General features: G+C 39.3%; 1 protein-coding gene across 1 annotated transcript in view; it reads left to right on the top strand.

The window, feature by feature from the left end:
- LOC121960505 (receptor activity-modifying protein 3-like) overlaps positions 1 to 11143 on the top strand; it is a 37275-nt gene extending 26132 nt beyond the window's left edge. Inside the window, exon 4 of the mRNA XM_042510236.1 lies at positions 8951 to 11143. Within this exon, the coding sequence (XP_042366170.1) occupies positions 8951 to 9206 (256 nt within the window). The 3' untranslated portion in view covers positions 9207 to 11143. The remainder of the gene's footprint in view (positions 1 to 8950) is intronic.
- The last annotated feature ends 8336 nt before the right edge of the window (positions 11144 to 19479 follow it).

Here is a 19479-nt window from a genome sequence, read left to right as displayed (position 1 = left end):
AGTGCCGGTTCTAGCACATTTGGTGCCCTTGCCGAGCCTCCCCCCGGCCAAAAGCTACATTTTACAAGATTACATTGAACACATCATGAATGTTTTACTGAATATAACTTGAACACAGCACAATGTGACTCGGTGTGAACTGTTGGATCAGATACTAGCTGCTTAGATCTAACATTAATTAGCTCTCATTATGCCAGTTTCTGCACGGATTTGTTTGTTAGGATAAGTAGAGAAACTCTTCTTTGTATTCCAGTGGCTTTGTGGGTGATAGCTGGAAATAAAAAGGTCAGTCAGTAGCAGTAGTATATTTAAAAAGAAATGAAAATGTGCATGCAGTGGAAGGAGGTCCAGAAAATAAGTTGGTTAAAAGAGTTAACTTTTATAGAATTGGAAAAAATTGGAAAGGCTCTGTCGACTATTTTGCAGGCACTTTTTAGATGCCTCCTAGTGTCAACTTTTCTTCTGTAGAGTCGAGCAAACTGTAACCTTCACTATTCTATCATAGCCAAGCGTCCTGGGCTCGCCTGACAGAATAATTAATAAAACAATAAATGCGACGGAAGACTGTGTAAGATCTCGGACAGCAACTGCTGTTCTTTCATTTTCTCAACACCTGTCAGGCTGTATGTTGCACTGCACAACAAATCTGGTGAAAACCCGATAAAAAGTTACACAGTTATCCCGAATATTGAAATTATTTACAATTGAGTGTTTTTGTTTATATTTCAGAGCTGTTGCATCATGGAAAATCATGTTGCTTTGGCTTTTAGCACTTCCTGTACAGATAGCAACCACATGATTTACTGTTAGTACTAAAAAAAAAAAAAAAAAAAAAAAAAAAGAAAAAGTATGTATCTGATGCATGGGCAGATTAGGAGATAATAGGTCCCTGGGCACAGATATACAAAATGCACCATTTCCTGTCCTACATAGGAGCAAGACACAGACTTGTGGTTGGTTTGCAAATCATTGCGATCGTTATGGATATTTCTGTGGTTTTTTGTTTCTTTGTGGTTGTTTTGTGTCTCTTTGTGGTCATTTTGAGTCTCTTCCTGGTCAGTCTATGTTGATTTGAGTGACATTGTGCCGGTGAAGGCAAGAGGGCCCTCCAACACTTTGGGCCCCTGGCCCTGTGTCTGGTAGTCCCGTTCAGTAATCCATCCATGATCTGATGATTATGAGGCAATCTCTGAAGTTTGCCTTTTTTTCCAAATTTTCAAAGAGATGTATGGACATTTATGCTCCATCCCCACTATAAAGACAGAGTTAGCAGTGCCTGTGTCTTTTGATTTTGAGAGGATGTGGTGTGACCCTCGAGACAAATTGTGTCAATTGATGGCAAATCAGTGGGGTGATGTTGGTGTCTGTTTATATATAAATGATGTCTTCATATTCGTCTACATCCCTACTGCATCTATTGTGCCAACACATTTGTCTCCATGACAGGTGGTAGAGGCATCGATTTACACACACACCCACACACTCAGTAACAGCTCTGTTATGATTGCATTTTGAGATATTTCTCACTGCCTAACCTAATTTTATTATTCCCAAAATGGATTATCAGCAGCAACACACAGTCCAACCCCTTCTCTATGTTTTTAAAGAGATTTCAGTGGGAATAACTGTGCCTTTTTGCTTGTTTCTTTAAACAGGTTTTGGTGCTCTTTGAAATTACACCTTTCCAGATTATTTAGCCCCCTAAATCAGCCTGCAACAGAAAAAACATCTCTTCTCCTTAAAAAGGAGCCCATAAATTCTCAATGTTGACCCAACATTAAGAGCTGATGTTAAGAATCACTTCTACACACAGGATGTGACAAAGTTTATAAGTCACTACAGAGCAAATTAGTCATTCTGTGTGACAACCAGTAGAAAGCCGAGAAAGATAAAAGGCATCTGGACACTGAAAGTCACCCATATTTTTAAGCTATTATCTTTATTTCCTCTCTCAAGTACTCTTGTCTTCTTGTCTTGAGTGCTCTATATTTGTAGTTTTAGATAAGGGGTTGTCAATCCTAAACGGTGGCACTTTCACTGAAACGCTTTGATTGATGGAAAGACGGTAATCTCATCCTCCTGCAGCTGGTTGGATGTCTCTGTGGGTGGGAGAACAGCTGGAGGTTTGCTTCCCAAAACCAGAGATGTTTTTTAAGAAGCATCCGAGCCCCGACCACCCATCTGTATCTATCTTTATCTAGCTTTTCACCTCATTCCTTCCACTCACCTTTGACCTCTCACATTCAACTTTCTTTCCCTCGAACTGCAGAGCCAGAAGGGGAGGAAGGGCGCCATGAGACCAAAGAATTCTTGCGCAATAACATACACATGGGAGCTTTAAATCGACATCAAAATGATCATCAATAATCAGTCACAGATTTGCGGGAAATATGTAAAAGATTCTGGGAAAAATCGTCAGCTAGATCCATCAGTCACAGGCTTTCTCTGTTTTTCCATTTAACTGTTATTTCTTTCCAGGAAAACACTTAAGAGATTCATGCTGTTTTCCAATAACACATTTTTTGAATGAATACAGTTTCACACATTCACACACTCATTTATTTCAGTGATTATAAACTAATGGAAAGGCAGAAAGTGAGATAAAGGTGAGCTTTGAGAAGAATTTAACCACCACAACAGGAACTGTATCAACCACACATGAAGCACATGATGCCAGATGGTTGACTTTAGGCATTATGTTCAGGTTTAACAACTGGGAGGCCACTCAGCAACTGACACATACATTTAGACAACGACTGACTGCCATCTATTGGTCTGGCTGTCCGCAGCGGGGCCAAAACCAAATTTTTGCAAGTCACAATTAAGACTACAGTCTTGAAACCATAGCAATTTCAAACACCAAATTTACAAAAAAAAAAGAAATTATAAAAGGAGGACTATTTTGCTCCTTGAAAGAAAAAGCCTTTTTTTTTTAAAAAAAAAAACTTTATGTTTACAGTGGGTAGCAGTGTCAGTTCTCATTCAAATTCAAGCAATTCCTCTCATTTAAACACTGAAGCTCTCTGCTCTCCACAAACAGTAGAGACAGCTATCATAAATCATTCATTCAACAGTATTACAAAACGAGTACAACTGACTTTCAAGAAGATTACACTTTGAACACAGGCCTGAATTTCTGCTTAAAATACAGAGTTGCTTCATCAATGATTCTTTCCCTGCAGGCTTATGGAAGAGTATCATGTATTTTACACTGCAGAGCTCAAGTCCAATTGGTGTCTCATAGAGTCAAAGTGCAGGTCTCCCCTGAAGTCTTAAGTTATTGAATTCATGACAGGATCCTACCTGGAATCCAACTCATGTGCCTGACAGTTCTGCTGCCTGCACTACGCAACACAACCCCATGGGATCGGTTTCACACTGGAAATCACGAAGGACAATTCACTGAAACCTGCCAAAATAAGGTTCAAGGTGAAAATGACCCAGAGTGACGAATTAGAGTTAAGTGAAACAGCTCGAGACAGTTAAAGACAGTTTGATTGTGTGTTTCTATTGTTGTTCAGTGTTGTCTGACTTCACTTTGAGAAACACAGTCCTGTCTTTTTTCTCCCTTCTCTGATGGTTTCAAAAGAAATCCCATAACACAGTAGTGTCCATCATGCCTAAGAACAGTTAAGTGTTTTTTCGCATCCTTTCAAGTGCTGTTTTAATCCACCTGAAGTGCAGGATGGGTGGTGTAATGTCCGGGCTCTGTTCTTCACATTTTCTTCATCCTCTGCTGTAATATTAATGCTTACTCACTCAAAACAAAAAGACAAAGAGGGGGATTTCTAAGAGCCAGAGCTACCTTTAATCAAAATCTAATCTGCTAGTTATGCCTGACTGATCAATTGTAACTGACAGATGAGTGGGGATATATAAACAAAGACTGTTTCATATCCCAAATGTAACAGGAAAATCAGCATGACTTGCCTTTCCAGGAACTCTGCCTGCATGAGTCCACATTTGCATGAAAGGAATGATTCATTTGAGTGCATTAGTGCATTAGTGTACAATACCTCATTTTTGTGACCGGAGGATACAGTGACTTGCTCAGCAGCAGTTTACTTTGGAGCCTGGAAGACAGTGATAAGAAAGCGGGGGAGAAAACGGGAAAGAGAGCAAAGCTAAAGAAAACCAGAGTGAGCAGTGAGAAGGATCGGGCTCGGAAGAGCGAGGGGCCCTCATGTTTAAACAAGCAGCTACCCCTGCAAAGCTTCCTCTCTTTGACAAATGAGCCGTGCCTCTCTGCAGTCATAGCCGCTGGCCTCACATTCAGCCAACATGACTGTTATTGTTTGAAATGAGCTCATACGAGCTTGTCGGACCACACAATAAAGGGTATAAGCAGACTACTAAGAGGCTGTTTGTATGTGTGTCTGTACGTGCATTTATGCACTTCAATCATTTACCTCTAATTACTATTGATTTTCTGCCTGGTGAGGTTTATAGCTCCGGGAGCTGCCAACCTTGATGTTGAGCACACAGGAACAGGGGAACAGTGATGTTCGTCTAACTGGAACTTTTAATAATATATATCCACTATTAGGAATCATGGTCTGCTCCTGTATGGACCAGATGCTGCTTTAAAGTCATCAGAGCTTTTTCCTGCTGCCACTAATGACGAGTAATTGTCCATTTAGATGAGCAAAACTCATTGTAAGTGGGTTATGTTGTCCATGCGACTGGCAGTAGACTGTTACTGACTGTATCAGCCGGACAGCGATGGAGGGAAAGGACGTTAATGATTCAAATCACAGAATGATGTGCAGATCTGCACAAAGATATAAACACAAGGAGCATACCTAATTCTTATTTGCACAAATGTAACCACTTGACAAGTTGTGTTTTAATCTGATTTATTAGTTGGCAGGGCCATCAGTCTTATAAACAAATAAATGAAAAACACTAAAATGAATGAACAAAAGCAGCAATGCATCTTTAAACTATTGTGTGTTAATGTGCGTCTGTTTATGCATGTGTAAGGGTGAGGTGGATACATAAATGCAATAGATGCAATGCAGTCATGTGAGCCATCCTCACTAATATGTGTGACTGGAGATGCATCAAATGATCACATCTACAGTATAGGCACAGTCCTGTAACACCATTGATGGGATGCTTTGTTAATTTTCAACCAGCCTTATCACACAGATCTTCCTGCTGATCTCTTGGCTCAGATATTCGCTGGCTCCAGGGCAGGCCTCGAGGAAAGCAGCTCAGCCTCGCTTCCAATTTTTTCCAGTCCATCCATCCATTTTCATATGCTTATCTGGGGCCAGATTGCAGGGGCAGCAGGCTGAGCAAAGCACTCCAGATGTCCCTCCCCCCAGCAACGATCTCTAGCTCCTCCTGGGGGACCCCAAGGTGTTCCCAGACCAGATGAGACATGTAATCCTTCCAGCGTGTTCGGGGTTTGCCTCAGGGCCTCCTACCAGTTGAATGTGCCCGAAAAATCTCTAACAGAAGGGCGCCCAAGAGGCATCCTAATCAGATGCCAGAACTGCCTCAACTGGCCCCTTTCAAAGGAACAGTGGCTCTACTTTGAGCCCCATCTTCTTACCCTTTCTGTAAGGCTGAGACCACCTTACAGAGGAAACTCTTTTCAGCCACTTGTATCTGCAGTTTCAATCTTTGAGTCACTACCCAAAGCTCATGACAGTTGATGAGGGCTGCAGGTGGACCAGTAAATAGAAAGCTTTGCCTTTCAGCTCAGCTCCCTCCTCACCAAACGGTACAGTGCATAGCAGGCATTACTGCTGACGCCGCCTGGCCATCTCTCAATCCATTTTACCCTCACTCATAATTAAGACCCTGAGATACTTGAACTCCTTTACTTGGGGCAGTAACTCTTGGTATTTAACCCCCTCTCCACCAAAAAACAGGTGGAGAAACATCTGCCCCAGAGCTACAAATCTCACTGTTTAACTACAATTCAAGAACATTTGCCTGCAGGGGCCTTTATTGTTCCAGTGTGGTGCAATGCATTCTGGTAAAGTAGTTGCAGGTTTTCTACTTATTGAGCAAAAGCAAAATACCACATCCCCTTTTCTCTGTCATATCTGGTAATGTAGAACTAAGTTCAAAGGTATTTGCATCTCTCTACTGCATAGACAGCCTAGTTTAATGAAAAGACCAACCATCTTTCCAGCAGGAAAATACTTCTTTGAGAAAAATGTATGAGCAGAGTTTATCAGCCATTAAACAGATGTGGTTATCTTGCCTTCCAGCGCTCCAAACCCCTGAGTAGTTTTATTTGTGTGTGTTTCAATGGGAGCTTTAATGTCTCAGGGGGAGTTATGGAATGAGATTCTAAGGAAAACATTACTTGTTAGCATTAAAAAGCTCAAATCAGATACTCAACATTGGCATAAAAAAGATAAGCTCAGTAACTTTGGTATAAGCTATTATCTATTAGTATCTGCATGTGTGCAGAAACCTTTGATTTGTGTATATATGTACTGTAAGCATGTGCTGGATTTGTTTGTGTGTGGTCACTGTTGTATAATATGCACAAAATATCTTCCTCAAGTCTGTAAATCAATAGTAACCAGGTCAAGCTATTTTGTTTTATATTTTTACCATCCTTGTGCTCGAGAGCAACAATTTGAAAACCTGTTATCTGCCGTGCATCTGGGAAATAAGTTCACAAGTCTGTTATTCCCTACAGTCCTGCGTGCTGCAGTTTCGTCTGCCTGAAAGCTCTGGTACATACATGTTTTCTCTCTCTCTCTTTCTGTCCTTTTATTTTCGTCAGCCCAGAGGCATTTCCTCGGCTGCCATTTTCTCAAATCCTCTGCTGTTCGTTTAGACTGACAATACCTTATTCAACTGACAATTTGTTTGATAGAACACACTGTTTAATTACAGCCATAAAACTCTGCAGCTAATGACATTTTCTCTGCATCTGAAAACATTATCTAAATGCTAAACCTTTTCTTTTTTCATTTTCAACATGAACGTATGAGCTCCCATTCAGTAATATATTATTGCGTGGTTCAGATTTGACAGGAAGCTTTTCTCAGCAAAACACTCTTCTTATCACTGGCATGTGGGAGCCCCTTTGCCCCTGTGTGCACTATACATCTATATCCAGCATTCGCACAATATATATGTCACCTACAGAGAGGAGGCTGTGTTTGATTTGCAGCACATAAGCAAAGGTCATTCAAAAGAATGGCTACAGCTTGACGTCAGAGTCCAACATATATACATGAGGGTCACGGTTTGAAACAGTCAATATGTGCAATGCAATATACTAGATGTCGTAATGGCTAGTACTGGAATGGTGGATAAATATAGCTTTTTTGTTATTTACATAATGTCCTAGATTTTCTGCTGTTACAGTCAGAGACTGGTTGTCAACACTAATGTTTCTGAGTGTTTTTTCTTTCAGTTATAACACCAGGCAGTGGTTTATGTGCTTTTTGCCCTTTGTTTGCCTCTCAGGCTACACACAGGCTTTGTTAACCATCTGACTGGTGTAGCTACTTTGCAAAGTGTCAATAATAATTTAATTATTGGGAGAGCGTTATGTTTTTTGATTTGGAATACAGGAGAAACACTTAACTTAAGATGATAATATTTTGTATTTATTTTAAATACCCTCACTACCCCCAAAACCCACAAATGGGGTTAAAAGGGATGTTTTCTCTAAACAAATCACCAAAATTACAAAAGTTGTCATAGTCAGAAATCATCTTTTTTAATTTTATTGAATATCTGACAGTATTCGAACACATCATATGCAACAAACACGTTGCCAGTTGTGTGCACGGTTAGTTGTGAACGTATGTGTGCTTATTAACGTTTGCTGGTTGTGTGTGTGGCTGTAACGCAACCATATTCTGTGTTGCTGAAATGCACACATAGCTTGTTTGATGATAAGATTTTTATGAAGGATTTGCATTTTTCTATGAAATTAACTGTTTGTTTTGGTAAGAACTCCCTCTGTGCTGTTTGCTTGTTGCATCGGCTTCAATACCTGCATTTGGTGTGAGTATACAAAAATACGGTTATTTATTGTGGAGGAAGGGTTGTGCATTTTTTTCCCAGTCAATTAGGGAGGCTGTAGGACAAATATTTGCAGCTCTGGGGAGAGTCAAGATAAAAATAAAAAACAAACAAACTTAAAAATGTCAACTCCTTAGCCATCCTCATGCTCTGATTAAGTACAATTCCTTACTTTTCTCATTACTATAGGTATTATACGGGAAATTTGTTAAAAAGTCAGAAAGTTAGATTGTAACCCAATTTCTATCCCAATTTTGACCACGTGTACAGTAGTGTTTTCGTTGTTCTGCTAAATGATGTAAGAGACGTCATCTGCAGATTATGAGCCAGTGTGGGCGTACATGGAGACAATATCACTGTTGCTCATTTCACTGTTCTGCTGGTGTGAATACCAATGGCTCTTGGATATCCTGGGAAACAAGTTTGGACCTGGAGGATTGAGAAGTCAGGTTGGAGAAAGAGGGATTAAGGCTGGTTGAATGGATTCATTAAAGCAGAGCTTTAAGCCTGGAAAGCTCTGTGAGGGCTCTGAATGGCCCTGAACGTCTGTTGAAATAGAGGAGAGTAGTGGACCAAAAAAATAAAAGCTAGTAAATTCCCCAGTCACAATGATGGATTACCTCCAGAAACGGCTTTTATTAACACTTGAGCATAGTAGCGATTTAAATGACAGCTTGCCCTTTAGAGAACTGAGGGTATAAAGAGTGAGATCCTGTTGAGTCTTTATAGATGAATACTGTCTGCCTCCACTATGACATACATTTCAGTGATGTCATCCTTAAAACTGTGTCCATTTTGTTTTGAAAAGTACATGTGAATTAAAGAGCAAATAAGATCAAAAGTCATACATCACACACCTCCAGGAATATCTCTGCTAAAACAGAAGTCAGTGTTGATTTTCTTCTAATCTGCCGCCTCTTTCATCCATTTTTCTCCCCAGTGAGTACCACATCTTCACCCTCTGCACAGAAAAACAGTCCCACAACGTTAACTGCTACTGGCCCAATCCGCTGGTAGAGAGCTACATCATCCGCATACACAAGCACTTTTTCTCCAACTGCACCATGGAGCAGGTGGTATGGGTGGACCCGCCAGATGACACACTAACCATCCTTATCCTCATCCCTGTTTTCCTCACTTTGGCCATGATCGCTCTGGTTGTCTGGTGCAGCAAGAGAAGTGATATCCTGGCTTAGAAGGAGAGGAAGATGGAAGAAAATGGAGAAGTGCGGGACAAGGAGGGTTTTCAAGGTCCTGATCTCTCCACTCCAAACAATACTGTACAAAGGAATGCACAGAGGTTTTGGGAGATTTCTTCAATTGGTCAAATTACCTCGTAAGAGGCACCACAAACCACTTACACTGCCTGTGGTCATGAAGGAAGTAGCACCTAGTATTTTCTTTTTAAAATAATTGCGATATTTCACAGTTCTGACATTGACCTGCTATTACATATTTGACTGCCAAACAGATCTCTTAATGCTTAACAAATTTTAGATCTTCTGGGACATGCAATTATTGGCTTTCTTGCACAGTAAATTTGTAGCTGGAGCCATCAGCTTGTTACCTTAGTGTAGCATAAAGGCTGCACTGTAAAATCTGAGAAGTTAATTTTACCTAAAACAATCTTAAAAGTCAAGTGCTTTGAAAAAGGGATGTAAATATAATTAGAAATCTCATTGTTAGAAATCTAGATGGTAACTTTACCTGAAATTTGGCTATATTTACCTAATTTTGTGAAGTTGTCACAGCTTAAAAGTTATTAGTGAAATTACCTTGAACTTTCCAAGTGTTAGCAAATTCAGAAAACTGAGTTAGTCTGACTTGACTTGATCACAAAGAAGATTTTGCCAATGACGAAGTTAGGGGAGTTCTGTTTTCTTAACATGTTTAAAAAATTACAAATATGACTAACTAGTTTGCAACCAGCAGAATACAGTTATCTAGCACTGTAAACTTGGTTCACTAAAGATGCTAAAACTTAGAAAGACTGATTTCATTAAAACTGTAATTTTTAAGTTTCAAGACCTTCTCAAAATTAAGTATTTACTCATTCTTCAAGGCAGTCAGTTTCCTAGATTTTTTTAAAGTAACATCAACTTGTAACATCATGCATTGCTTTTACACTTTTTATTCTTTTTTTTCAGGTAACATAAGCAAAAGCCTCAAACTAAGCTAACTAGTATCTGCCTGGAGTTTCTAATCTGACATAAGAGTGGTATCAGTCTAGTTCAAATCTCAACAAGAATGCAGATGAGCATATTTCCTTAAATGTCAAACTATTCCTTCAAGACACAGAGGAGTTTGGTTGTTTGGCAGTGACATCACTTTTTTGGGTATATTGACTAGCGGGACAATCGACCAAATCTTGGTGCATTCTTTAAAGCTCATGGATCCGGACCTTTGACGTCAGATTCTTGTCAGAGCACTGAACCGTTGCTGAAGGCCAAAGTATCCATCAAGCAACAGAGGCAGAAGTCTATACTGGTGGGAAATGAGACTCCCAGAGGACACCATTTGTTAAATATTTTAACATGATACTGTTTGATGGCTTGGATTAAAAAGACGCCAAATTTGGACTCAACATTGATTCAGTTGACTCAATTGATTTTGTCTTACTTTTGAGTCACTGTCACCACTGGAAAGGATACACTGGCGTGCAACCCAAAGATAAGGCAACACTTTCATATATTATGGGACTTAAATTTCTTGTGTGAATACCTGAGCAGTAAGGGACTGTTTTATAACAGTGTAACTTATCAGATACTGTTGGAATTGTGTTAAAACTCAGAGATGTTCTCAATGGAAACAAAGAACTATGAACTGACATTGAGACCTCATACTGTACAGTTATGCTCTGTGTCTGTGCTGTCTACTGTATCTGCATTGCCTCCCAGTGTGACTCAGACCAGTGAGAAACTGATGCTTTGAAGTGAACACTTTTGGGAAAGGCTTATTTATCGTACGCACTTCATGGGTTCTTTGAACCACAGTCCTCAACAGCCATGAGGCAAACTAAACCAAGCACTGCTTTTTTATTTTTTTCCAAAGCATAAGGCATCAATTTCTGTTTGTCATGTGTCACCTGCACACTTTTGTCTATGGAAACTGATTAAATCTCCCTTCAAAGTAACTAGTTGCTCTCCTTCATTACATAAACAAACCAAGTACAGAGACAACAAACATTTTCTAACTCAATTTTGCGATGCAATTGGATTAGCTTATATCTGTGAATTTATGTTTATGCGTGTTTCTGCAATACCAGAGGCATCTGCTCTCTGATGCTCTTTCTTTGATCCAGCTAAAAAAGTGTTTTTCTTCGATAAAAAACAAACCTTGCAGAACACTTCTCCCCATGGATGCCAGTAAAAATCTGTGAAAATATAAAGTCAGATAGCTAGAAACCTCTTGATATTATTTATTTGGATGCTGTCTGCATTATTTTAAAACCACACAATGTTTAAGAATTTAAATATAGTGCATATAGATCAACAGTCACTGTAAACAATCAATAGCACTTGGTTCTACTTGCCTGTTTGTATTGTATTTCAGCAGGTTTGATTTCACAGTATTGTTTCATAACATAAAGATACACATGAGACACTGAAAAGAGATTCCAGAAGAAGAGTGTAAAAAAGTCTTTTCTCATGCCAAAGCAATCAAATACCACCTCTTTTGCATTTATATCAGTGCAATATCCCGACACCAAAAGCCACCTTTAACGTCCACATGACACGCATACTGTGTAAATGTGATGATTTTTTTCTACACCTTACTATGGTCCTCTTTTGTCTTATTCTAACCATCCATGCCAGTGTGTGCTTTTGTTGATGTGCTGTTGTTGCCTAAACATAACCACGAGGCCTAATCCCATCATGTGGTTTGTTTACATCACGATAGCGGCATCCTGAAATGCCAATAGCAAATGCTAGAAAAGGATAGCTAGTGTGTAATATGTTGACACAGAAGTCCACTGCAAAGCAACAATATATGATGTCTTGGGATGAGAGGTTTTTGGATTTTTCTGAAATTAAATCCTGTTTTTGACACTAGAGTCTACAATAGCCAGTCAATATCTTTACATTCTGTAACTACTATCTGTTGTGGGTTTCATTGTTGGTGGCTGAGTCCATCATTCCCATGCTGGATTCAGCCTGCCTTCCTTCATTTTTCCACAAAAGACCACTTTTAGGCTTGACTTTCAGGGGAGTTTTTTTAGTAGCATTGTTTTAACCTCTTACTGAAAGAGTTTTAGCTCAGCACAGGGAACTTTTTCAAAGTTATCTGAGAACAAACACTCACATGCTCCACATTCTGAAAGTGTCATTTTTCATCACAAGGTCTACAGGTGTTTCCTCTATGAAACAAACCCGCCTGGACTTTGTCCTCTCTAAAGTTGTCTATAAACTGCTCCACCCACCTGAGTGGTTCCTTCCTATGAACCAAATCTGCCAGGTTATTTAATTCTATTTCATTTATGTCGTGTCATTGGAGAGGTGTATAAACGCATGTGTCTGTGTAGGACAACATATCCACTGCTGTCAAAAGGAAGTACGATTCTTACCAGCTTGCACTGCATATTTATTCTATCAATTGAAGATCTGCTCACTGAAATATTTAGTGAAGACACTATTTAAGATCACAATTACACTTAAATCAAAGCTAAAACTACGCTTGCTGCCCTAGTTTAGTTTTTGATCCAACTGCCATAAGTACCCGAGGGTGCTGACACATCCAATCTGTGATCTATCCAATCTGCATTGTGCCGTAGGAGCGTGAAATTAAGCTTTTTTCAACTTTATAAAGCCATATATATTTACTTTCATGTTCAGCACCAGTACTAGAAGAAAAAAGTTAACAGGCTTCTTCAGAAAGTTTCTAGAAATTCTGTTTGCTTAGAGGTACATAAAGTCATCATGAACGAGTATAATGTAGAAAGGTGTAAGTTGTACTGCACCAAAGGCCTGGTCATATTTAAGTTAACTGGAATAGCTTCTATCAGTGGATTAGCTAACAAGGTGAAGTAAGTCCATGAAAAGGGTATACTTTCATGTGAACTGAAAGTTAGTGGATACAAAATAGAATAAACTATTGTAGTTTACTTGCTGTTTTTACTTATTTACCTAACTTCTTTAATTCAGCCTCTTCCAAGCGAAAAACAGTTCAACACATACTATTTTGGATGAAATATGTTAACTTATTGTTTCATAGCTGCTAAGCTAACAAGTTTGCAAATGCCAGGGGCTGTTAATGGCACAGTGCAGAGAAAAAAGAGAAAAAAAAGCTTGGGAAGCTATTGTGATTCACAAAGACCCAATCCCAACCTCCACCCTAAAGCCGACGCCTTAATCCTGTCTGTCATGGACTTAATTGATGACACCTGGTAAAAGCTTCAGTGAGAGAAGCTGCAAAGGCTGGAAAATGGTATAAACAGGAATGGAATAGCAATTTGCTACCTTTATGATGCCAAAATATGTACAATTGTGGACTTGGGACTGTTTGATTTTCTAGTTTTTACTTTTTTCATGACCAAGACACAAAAGGGACCGACTGCCAGATTTGAACAACTTCCAGTCTTTTGCCTAACATGGTGGATGAGAGGTAATCAATTTTCTTGTTTTTGTCAAAATAGCATCATCAAGCAATATTTAAAGAAATGGTTGATGAATACACTAGATGTGTTTCCTCTATTAACATTGGTTTGAGTTGTGGGTGATTCCTTCAGGCAAAATCTGCAGCAATATAAACTTACGGAAAGTTTTCTTAATGGGTGTAAAATGACTCAGAGAAACCTTATGCACTTGCTGATATGACAGTGTGACAGCTGGAAAATCACTGGGACTGCCCAATGCACCAAGGGCACATTATTTCAAAGCCCCAGTAGCCAAAAAAATGTTTCATTGGAGGAAAGGCCATTTATGCGACCATAAACCATTATCCCCAAAACAAACACCCATTGCTCTGAATGGCCGTTTCTTCAATGGCAAGCTCCCAAAGAGAACAGAGAGGTTCAATGGGGAATTTTTTGTTGGAGCTTTGGAATTTTAAACTATTGGTACAAGGGCATGGACCCAAGCCATGGCTGATTTATCAGGAACATGTCTCAAAGTCACTGAGTAAGAGAATGTTGACAATTTGGGCATAGCAGAAGCAAGTTCTTGGCTTACAAATTGTCTTTATTGTGAGGAATAAAAAAATGATGGATAATTTTGTTGTGCTGCTGTCGGGTGTGACTAGCATTTGTTGGTACAAAGTCAGAAGAGTGTGATGACGGTTCTTGCCATGTTGGAGTTACCATATTTACAAGATTCCAACCTGTAAAAAGAGTTTACGTCAATATCAAAGGGAAAGCCAGACTTATCTGAAAATGTTCCTGTGTTTGATGTGATGTTAAGTAATAGAGAAAGTACCTCAGAACCAAACAAAACATGGATTACTTGTGTCAGCTAAATCTGCTGGACAGTTAATAATTAATAGCTTTTACTTTCACATGGCCAACTTAATAATATAACATTCTTGACTCTTCTTCACACAATCACAGTCCAGATAAGATTCCTCTGGCCCCAAAAGGTTTAGGACCTTTACAATACTATAATGTTGCAAGAAAAAAGTTTGGGGCACAAAGAAGTTGCTGTTTGGCATCAGTAACTTTTGTAGAATTGATCACTTTAAAGTTGCATTACACTCTTGCTGATTCTGTTTCTCTAATTCTAAATGCCGTCTCTGGCTTTTCGCCTCGTGTTAGATGAGGTGGAAAACAGAATGTAGGACGTCTTTCACACTCCAGAAAAAATGTGCTTTTGGAAAATGCATCGACTTTGTTCAGTCATAACTCCTCAGAATACTGAAGCCCTGGGATAGTTTACATGGACAAAATGTGTGCGTGCATTCAGACTCAGACATTATTCTTTTATTAAGACAATAATATTATCTCAACGTATACAAACAGCCCGACAGCTGAATTCACAACTGATTTGCTTCGTGTCTGTGTAAACCCTTGAAACAATACAAAGAAAACCCAGCCATGCAGTTTCAAATCTTATCATTGCATCATGTAAATAAACTCACAGTCAAACAATGCAGTCATCATTGTCAGTGGGTGATGGTCAATGATGTTGACATTGCTGTCGAGTTTGGACTGTGAGGTACAAAGCCGGAAAAGACAAACTGAATGACTACAAAACAATCACAGTATCATTACAGACTCCACCTAAACAAACAAACGGCAAGATATAGGGCAATATTTATTCCATCTGAAACTGTCCAGGAAGCGAAACAAGAGTTTTTTGTTTCTTCTGAGAGGCTAAACAACAGAGTTTAGAGACACAAACTGAAGAGACAATAGTTCACTGTGCTGTGAGGGGACACAACGCAGTGCAGTTGCCCTCAAGGATGGCCGCCTCCATGGCCAGCATCTTGGAGGCAGGAAGGATATTAAAGCCTTTTCCCAGAGTTGACAGAAGAATACAGGGAAGTGGGTTGACCCAGCGGTTTCGACCAAAAGCAGTTCAGGAAGTACGAGAGTGCCATGCTTCCACCCAGGGCTGCACTGTTGTGATGGGTGAACTATTGGCAAGGCACTAAGCGCTGATGCTCAACTGTGGCTTTTCAAGGGGGAAAAAAGTAATGACAAACACAACAAGAAATGTCCCGCAATTTTAAGTTGACTGAATTTACGAAGACAAGTTGCAATAAAATCCAACTTGTCATCTCAAATCAGTCAACTTTAAAAATTGTAGGCAGCCCAAACACGAACTTTTATAAGTTAAAAAAAATAGTTTATTTTTAAACTGTAGTTTTAAAAAGCGGGAAGTATTATTAGAAAAGTATCCAAAAAGGGGAAAAATGTCCCAAAAACTACATTTATAATAATAATAATTTTATATTAAATTATATCACAGAAATTTTTTTCAGCACTTAAAGTTAAGTTGCTCATTGTTGTTGTTGTTGTGTTCATTTTTTTAAAAAAAAACTTTTTTTGGGCTTATTTTCAGGTAGTTTCCTTATATTTTTTTTTCTCAAAATTTGCCCATGTTTATGAAAGAAATCAAAACAGTTTGCTCAGGTTTCAAAGGGTTAAACTGCTGGAATGCTGAGCCAGGTGCCATGAACCATGGCACACAGTCTGCAGGTTTTTATTTTACTAATCACCTCAGCAGGTGATTTCACTGATGACTTCCTCTCCTCCCCCTGAAAGAAATGAGTGAGATCAGCTGGTGGAGTGTTTGATGGGAGTTAAAAGCTGCAGACTGTTGGTCTTTTGTGGTTTGCCATTCCTGTTACATGAATCCTGATTAAAATGCTGCATGAGAATGAGTAGACTGGCTGTACTCAAGGATGAGCCTTCATCATGTCAGACATGGTTAATATTGAGACTCAAACATTTTATAAAAACTGCGTGTGTGTGTGTGTGTGTGTGTGTTCGTTGAGACACACTATCACACAGATATGTCAACATTTAAGGTTTTGCACTAGCATTTCTCATTATAAACACATCCTCATATCTATTTGATACATACACATGTAGATAAATTACATAAACTGAATAAGTTTTGGTTTTAAGTTTGTTTAGTTAGTTTTAGTTAAGTTTTAAGGTTCCATTTGTAGGATTTGGGGGCATATATTGGCAGATAAAGAATACTGTATGTTGTTTTCTTCAGTGCATTATCACCTGAAAATTATATTCTTTGTGTTTTCATTACTTTACAACTAGCCATTCATATCTACACAACAGCTTCGTCCAGAGTCTGCCACAGTGTCGGAAAAACACTGATTTGTAACATGAAACTGCTTTATTCAGTGGTTTTACCGCTTTACTTGGTGCATTTGTTTTGGAGAGGAAGAGACCTCTGGGGATAATTCAGCTCCCAGTATACCTCCTAAACAATGAACTCTATCTTGGAGTTCATGCTTGGCCCACAGGAGATGTTTTAGCTGGTTGCAATCCGCAATCCTCATGGTTGAAGCCACTAAATCTCCCCAAAAATTACACACCGCTAAGACAGAGAATTTGAGAGTAGAATCCTCACTGCAGTGTCAAAATGGCTATTTAATACTGTACTTTATATCATTGTTTGTCTTGGCTGCCACTGTTTTCCCAGTTTCCTCTTTTATGTTGTCTTGATCCCAGCATGCACACACAGGCATGCTTGAAAATGGTTCTATTTTTGATGTAATGTACACAGTGTGACTGATAACTGCAGGGGTCAAGTGGTATGTTTTGGTTTTACAATTAATGGTAAAAGTCTAATGTTTGTGCGTAGAGGGCCAAGACTTCTGGGAGGAGCTCTCAGGCAACATATACTTACATACTGCACACATTCACAAATGGTGGTCTTCTACATTTGTGAGGACATTGTATTGACTTACATCAGTATGATGGGGCTTAAACAGGGTGAAGCAGACAAAGAATTATCTTGCCAAATAACATGACTAGCACATAGCACTACAAGTATGTACATGTGCTCTTTATTATAAAGGAGCAGTGTGTAGAATTCATAGTATTATGTGGCATCTAGCAGAGAGGATTGCAGATTTAGGTATCTGTTTAGCTTGCTGATTATTTTTATATACTTTATATACTTCATATACTTCTGTCTTTCCTGTATTTCTACTTGTAGGACCCTGGATGACTAGAGGCACATCCGTGTGCTTCTAATGTGGATTCTTAAATAAACAATAAAGAATGCCCAACTCCACCCACAGCCTCCTTCAAAGACTAACTCACAACGTCTAACCTAAATGTCCTTACAAGACCTGTGGGCCCCCAAAAGTCAGTTCTCACAACTAGCTAAGCCAGACCACACAAACACACGCACACACACTTTCCCACAGTAAAACGCTCTGAAGCACATGACCCAAACAGGACATCCTCTCAATCTTTCACCCTCTTTAGTTCCCACTCTGCCCCTCCACCCCCGTAAACCACTCTTTCCCGGTTTTTAATTTTTTTCCCCTATTACATTAAATACTGAATGAGTCCTCTTGTGCTTTCTTAAAATCACCTCAGCAGCATTATCCAGCACAGATTAGGTAATATAGAAATTTCCCTCTGCCGCTGACGTCCTTTTTCTGACCTTTCTGTCATTCTGAGCTACGAAGGCCTGCGGTGGATAGAAGAGGGGCCAGATTTTGACATCAGAGAACAGTTAACTGATTAATATAATATACCCCCATGATAACACTGAAGAAATTATCCTGTTTTCTTGGTTTTTTTCATTTCTGGTGGAAAGCAATAGCTTGGAAATGACTTCTGACAGAAATGTCAGATTCTTATCTCTCTGTTAACTTTTCATTTACCTCATTGACTGCCTCCAAGGAAATGGAAAATAGGTTTTTATGGAATTGCCGCTTGAATAACCTTCACTGACATCCGTTTTTGTAATCCAGGAATTGTGACGGTCGTTATAGGACATAGGAGAAGACAGACATCAGCAGATGGTCAGGGTGTCTGTACATAACAAGCTTGGATATTTTGTAATGTTTTAGTCAGCTGCTGCTTCCTTCTTACTCGATCCACCATCTTTATTTCCACATCCACAGTGCTTATTCCTTATCACCCAATGTTGACATTTTCTCTGCCACTCGGTAATCCTCTTCCCTGCTTTCACCTCTCTCACATTTTTCTCCTCCTCCTCAACTCTCCTTTTCCCCAGTGATCCCTTTAGCCTCCTCTGTCTGACTCCCCCTGTTTCTGGCCAGATGACCACACAGCTGGACTCTGTCACACACACGCACTCAAGCACACACACACACACACACACACACACACACACACACACACACACACACACACACACACACACACACACACACACACACACACACATTTTTGGCATTTGGTTGGAACAGAGCAACTCGATCCAACCGGGCATTACTAAATTAATTTGTGCCATGTTATATGCACAGACAAGTTTGCAACAGTGTGTATGAGTGACCACTGCAGTCTGGGGCCACTTTTGGGATTCATTCCAACTTTTGTAACATCTTGCATCATTTTTCCAACAACAGCATTACAGGAACATGGTCTCGAGACTCCTGGCTCTTTATTTATTTTTGCAACATCTCGCCTAACATTTTCTACTGTGCAAGACAGGTTTTAATGTCAAATTTTCTGCTATTCCAAGGATATTTTTCTATTATTTCCACTGAGAAAATGCTGATGGAGGATATGTTTTGACACCATAACTCATACTGACCCTTGCTGCACTGCAATAACCCATAAAAAAGTTTTCTTTTGGGCGCAAATGTTTGTTCTTTTATAAAATTCATTATAAGTGGCGGCTAAACCTGCATGTAGTCGAAGAAGCTAAATTTCTAAATTCCTAAATCTAAAAGTCCACAAGATGAGATGAGATAAAAGATGAAATTTTAATGATTCCCATTTGAAAACTGGGTCATTTCTGCAGTAAGAATTTGGGATATGTATACTGTAGACAAAGCACACTGAAGATAAAGATACAGGGTTAT

This window comes from Plectropomus leopardus, chromosome 21 (genome assembly GCF_008729295.1).
Source record: "Plectropomus leopardus isolate mb chromosome 21, YSFRI_Pleo_2.0, whole genome shotgun sequence".
Taxonomy (NCBI): Eukaryota; Metazoa; Chordata; class Actinopteri; order Perciformes; family Serranidae; genus Plectropomus; species Plectropomus leopardus.
This window is presented reverse-complemented; position numbering and strand designations above follow the sequence as displayed.